This window comes from Grampus griseus, assembly GCF_964374135.1.
Source record: "Grampus griseus genome assembly, chromosome: X".
Classification (NCBI taxonomy): domain Eukaryota; kingdom Metazoa; phylum Chordata; class Mammalia; order Artiodactyla; family Delphinidae; genus Grampus; species Grampus griseus.
In genome coordinates, this window is record NC_138999.1 from 32,678,458 (window position 1) to 32,683,814 (window position 5,357).

Sequence of the window (5,357 nt, forward strand, 5' to 3'; positions counted from 1 at the left end):
ACTGCCGGCTACAGGACTAGAGGAAGAGCCAGGCGGCCCCGCCCCAGAAGCCTCCTTTGTTTCGGAGATCTCTGGTCGACTGAGGGAACTGACCACCTGACCACTTGTTTTTCCCTTCTGGCATTGTAATTCCCGCTCATGTTTTAAATTCACCAATAAAGTCTGAACCTGTGAACCCCTAGGCATCCCGTGCTAGACCCCAGTCAAAGAAGCCCAGGCCTGCACACGTACTCTTTCTACCCATGACCTCGCTGCGTGCCTCCACGCATGCCATGTGTCCTCCAGGACCTGTGAGTAATAAATCATGTTTTTTCTTCGAAGTTCTCTGATGGCTGTTACTGAAGTGTGTCTTGCAATCATAATAAGAACCGCAAGGTGGCGGGGGTGGGGGGTGGGGGGGAGGGCGGGTCTAATCACAATACTGGCTCCCAAAGGGGAAATGTCTGTGAGGGCTGCCTCAAGCAGTATGGCCCAGGTGAGTGCCCCAGGCATTTCTGGAGGATAGCATCACTACTGAGAGGCTGAGCCCACCCCCAAGACTTCTGTTGTTTACCTTCCTCCTGGAGGGGTTCTTCCTCACCCCTCCTTGGGTCAAATGGATCCTTTGATAGCAGTCAGTAACCACAGGACCAGAGCTAGACTACAACTCTCCACAAGAGAGTCACAGTCTCTGGCCACACGTGACAGAGGAATCATTTGAACTCCTTCTGCATGAAGAAGTACAACTGAGGTACTGGATTTTTGAACAACACGTGCTCAATCATAAAGTAACGGTGAGAAATGCACGGAGGACCAGGGATGATCCTCATCGCTCTTTGCACTCGTTTCTCCAAGAAATGGGTCTGAGTCCATTGCTGGCCACTAAGTGCAGAACATGGGTGGTTTTCGGACATGTCAGCCCCACCCCTACCCCAGATTAAAAACTCAGGTGTGAAGATTTACCGTCCACATTTGAGAAGTGTGGTTTACTTACACCAAACAGGTACACAGAACCAGTAAGCAATTTGGGGGGATTTACATGCATCAAACTGTGGAGAGAGGGAGACGGGTGGTGATCTTCACAAGACATCACCAAGTACAGTCTGGTTGGGAAGAAGCATACACACGTGTCAATGGTTATTTGGAGAATCGACCAAGGGACAGGAGTTTGGGAGAGAGGTGCTAAATAATTCTCTAGAAAACTGATTTTAGTCTACGTGGAAAGGCAGGCCAAGTCTCTGTTCTAACCCTAGGATGAAATATTGATTACCCCCATTGAAAGAGGATGAGAGATCACAAACTTCAGAGGAGATGTCACCTATCAATTAGACCAGCAGAATGTAAATCAAGAACAACCCAGCTGGAGGCGTTGGCCAGGAGGCACATGACAGGAGTGATGCCCAACTTCAACGCCCTCGTCCAGCCATGGTCAGGGGCTTGGCGGCCTGCTGAGGAAAAGTTTTGTTCCATCTCAAACTGTGGTCCTCCACAAATTTTCAAAAATTTAAACTTCTTTCCTAGTAGACGCTGAGCAAGAAGAGACTGTCCTGTATGGCCGCGTACGGGAAACCTGGCCTTGCTGAAGGTTAGGACTGTGCCGAGAAGGGGGGCAGGCGGGTAACTGAGCGGCTACAGAAGCAGAACAGCTGTTTGTCTGCACCTCTTTGTTCTCTCATTATGGAAACCTGGGAGAGGCCTCAAGAAACCACATGACAGTGTCCTGTGTATACCCCATTTTATTGACTGAGGTCACCAGGGGTGTAGCTGAGAGTCAGATCTGACTTTACTCCAGGTTCCACATCATCTTGCTCAAGAAGTTTATATCGCAGACTTCAGTTTCCTCGTGTGGGAGATCATAAAAACAATTCTCCCTCACAGAATCACGAGGATTAGTGAGAAGGCAGGGAATCACCGGGTCTGGTGAGGACTCATCAAATCTTTCCCTGGGAATGGCGCCCTGGTCCCCTTGGTTAGCCGGTGCTCACTGCGGCCAGGCTCCCGAACCCTGCCCTTCGTGGAGAGCGCTGCCCCAGGGCCTCCCGAGGCTGCGTTTGGGAGCTGAAGCCATTTTCCACCCCCACAGATGGCTCGAACTCGTTGTTCCAGGCCTTTCTGAGCCCACTGTTGTTGCTCCTTTCTCTCTCTCTACTCTTTTCCAAAGGCGAAGAACTGCTCAGGGAATGAGGTGCTCAGCGCCCGGCGTGCTGTGTGGTGGAGAGGACACACACAGGTCTGGGACTCCCTCCAGCCTCCAGCCCTCACACTCCAATCGGGAAGGCTAACTGGTACAATCCCTGGACCATCTCCCTAGCTCCGCTGCCAGCTCTGGACCAGTATCCTCCTCTTCGGGGGAGCTGCCCCACACAAACACATCCTCCGGTTATGTGGTTCCGGGGCCGTCCCCCGTTCCTACGTGACCCACATCTCCCTCACCACAGCTGACTGGTTCAGGGGTCAGCCAGTCCCACTCCCACCCCTTACGCCTCCTGTTGTCGGCTTAAGGCCGGCCACCTGAGGACCAGCCTGGGTTTCTTCCCCAGCACTGAGGGAAACGGAAAAACTTACTCCTTGTGCTTCATGGGTCTTTGAGGGATTTTTCATTCCACTCTCCATGAGGGAAAAAGGGAGCAGGACTGATACATATTATTGATGAATTTAGCAAAAGAAAGAAGAGCATGATGATTCGGCTCTATCTAGACTTTTTAACTTTTGCAACTGCATTTCCACCAAGAGGAAATGCTATAAGCTTACAATGGCTTATAACCCGTAGTCAGCCAGAACTTCCCTTGGGTAACTAGTCAGGATAGGCTCACTGCTGTCACAAATATCCCAAGTCTTGCTGGCCTAAGACAGTACATTTTTATTTTTTGTTCTTACCAAGATCCAGTGCACAGTGGTGCTGCAGGCGATGGGGTGATAGTCTCCTTGTGTCATTCAAAGGCTCAGGAAGGGAACCCATATGACAACAGGTTTGAGATAACCGCAGACCCGCTCAGCAGAAGAGGAAGAAACAAAAGAGAACGACACGATCTATTACAGAAGAGATACACAAAAGTCTTCTAATGTCAGAAAATGCCAAGCTTTGGGCACTTGGGATGGTCCCTATCTTACCTACAAGCTCCACACCATGTACCCCAAATAGAAAAGACTCCCTAACTGACACACTGAGCCCCTCCATTCACAGCAGAAGACTGTTAGTGAAATGGCGTCCCAACTGTAGATCAGATCCATGCCAGTTACCTTGGCTGATCACATGACTCCTTTACTCCCAAATACGAATGGACAAATGGTTGCCAGATACTTGAGGAAAGTGAAAGAGAAGATCATGATGAACAAACAGAACTATTTCTGGAGAAGAAAACAACTATAATACAGGAAACGGAAGAGAACATTACCAAAACTTACAAATTCATATTCTCAGAATTTTAAGGAAGACAATGGGTTTATAAAATGAGAACAGCGTGCTAGAAGAGGGCGCAACTGGAGAACAAGAGAAAGCCCTTGGAAACCGAAATATTTTTGCAACGTTAAAAACGTAATAGATACCAGGTGCGCAGGTCAAAGTCACCCTGCCTCACCCAGGCTGTGATGGAACGTGAGTGCAGCGTTCCTGCCCCGCCAACGCCACGCGACCTCTTCCGGTAACGGGACCGCGAGCCCACCGCCTGACTCCCATAACGAACGCCATTTCCGGTCCACCCCAGAGCGGCCGCGCTCTTCGCTCCGAGGCAGCTACCGCAGGCCCCGCGGCTTCACCTTCACCTTGGCCTTCACGCCCGCCACGATGCCCTTGCCGTCCGCCACGCTGCCCGCGCCGCCCTCGCAGGTGCGCCAGAGCTACCACCCCGACTGCGAGGCCGCCATCAACAGCCATTTCAACCTGGAGTTCCACGCCTCCTTAATGTGCCTGACCACGGCCGTTTACCTCGACCGCTACGACGTGGCCTTGAAGCACTTCAGCTGGTTCTTCGTGCGCCGCTCCCTCCAGCACAGCGGTTGGGCCCGGCGCCTGATGCGCCTGCAGAACCAGCGCGGGAGCCGCATCCACTTCCAAGACATCAGGAGACCAGTCAGTATCGAGTGGAAGAGCGGCCTCAAGGCCATGAAGTGCACCTTGTTCCTGGAGAAGTTCGTGAATCGCAGCCTGCGCCACCTGCACCAGCTGGCCATCGACAAGAGGGACCCCAACCTGCACCGCTTCCTGGCAACTCACTACCTCAGCCAGCAGGTGGCGTTCATCAGCGAGCTGGAGGGTCATGTCACCACCCTGAGCATGATGGGGGCCCCGGACGTCGACCTGGCAGGGTCCCTCTTTGACAAGCTCACCCTGGGCGACAGTGACAAGAACTGAGCGTGGACTGGACTTCCCCAGAGCCACAGGGTGACCAGAGCGCTGGTCTCCATGCCTGCCATGCACACGGCAATAGTGCCCTGGCATTAGAAGTTCACTTAAGTTTTTTTCTTCCAGTTTTGCCACTTCTTCCAATAAAGTTATTTGGTTCCTAAAGAAATAAAGGTCTCTCCTTGGTTCCTGTGTGCAAATCGCTCACTTTTTAAAACAGGTATCCAGGAGGCTCTCCACCCACCCATGCCCCACCCACATGCCGCTCAGGATCTCCACAGAGGGAGGGAGAAGGCATTCCATGGGGCGCCGGAAAGTGCAAAATCCATCTTCCCCTTATAAACAATGTGGGTATATGGGGGGTGGTGAGGTGAGGCGCTGCTGAATGCGGGTGCCTGCGAATAGCAGGAGTATAAAAACGCGGTATAAAAATCACAGTAGTGTGGCTTCCGGAGGAAAAATGAAGGGAATGGGGTGGGACAGGGATTAAAATAAAGGGTCCTTAAAACTTTACCTGAAAGCTTCGAGTTTACTAAAATATGTAAATGTTAGTGTCTGTTGATTCTGGGAAGCAAGATGGAGACCCCAGAAGCCAGCTTGGCAGGGTCCCTCTTTGACAAGCTCACCCTGAGCAACAGTGATAATGGTAACTGAGCCTCAGGCTGCCCTGCACACAAACACAGGGGTGACTCCCTCGTCACCATGCTGGACATGCATATTGCCCTTACAACACATGCAAATGTAGGTTTTTTTTACTGTACTCTTTCTTCCATTAAGGTAACATGGTACCCCAAACCCCAAATTACCTCAAAAGAAGGACTGAAAAATATAAGGTCCCGGCTGAAGGTCAGTTTGTGATATTGAATATCAAGTAGAATAAAGCTCTCTGAATGTTAAGCCACGTTACTCTGACTCTGGCTGCTGTGAAGAATGTAGAGGATGAGGAGAGTTGAAGCTGAACGGCCAGTTAAGAGTTCACTGTAGCAGGCCCAGAGAGACAATGGTGGCTTGAACTGCGTGTTGGTAGAGGAAATGA

General features: G+C 51.3%; 1 protein-coding gene across 1 annotated transcript; it reads left to right on the top strand.

Annotated features, from left to right (window-relative positions):
- Positions 1-466: 466 nt before the first annotated feature.
- On the top strand, positions 467-4,330 carry LOC309840020 (ferritin heavy chain-like; the record flags this gene model as incomplete). The annotated part of the gene is made up of 3 exons (XM_082682029.1): positions 467-475; positions 2,291-2,432; positions 3,684-4,330. The coding sequence occupies 3 exons, from the start codon at positions 467-469 to the stop codon at positions 4,328-4,330; spliced, it is 798 nt and encodes a 265-aa protein (XP_082538155.1).
- Positions 4,331-5,357: the final 1,027 nt, after the last annotated feature.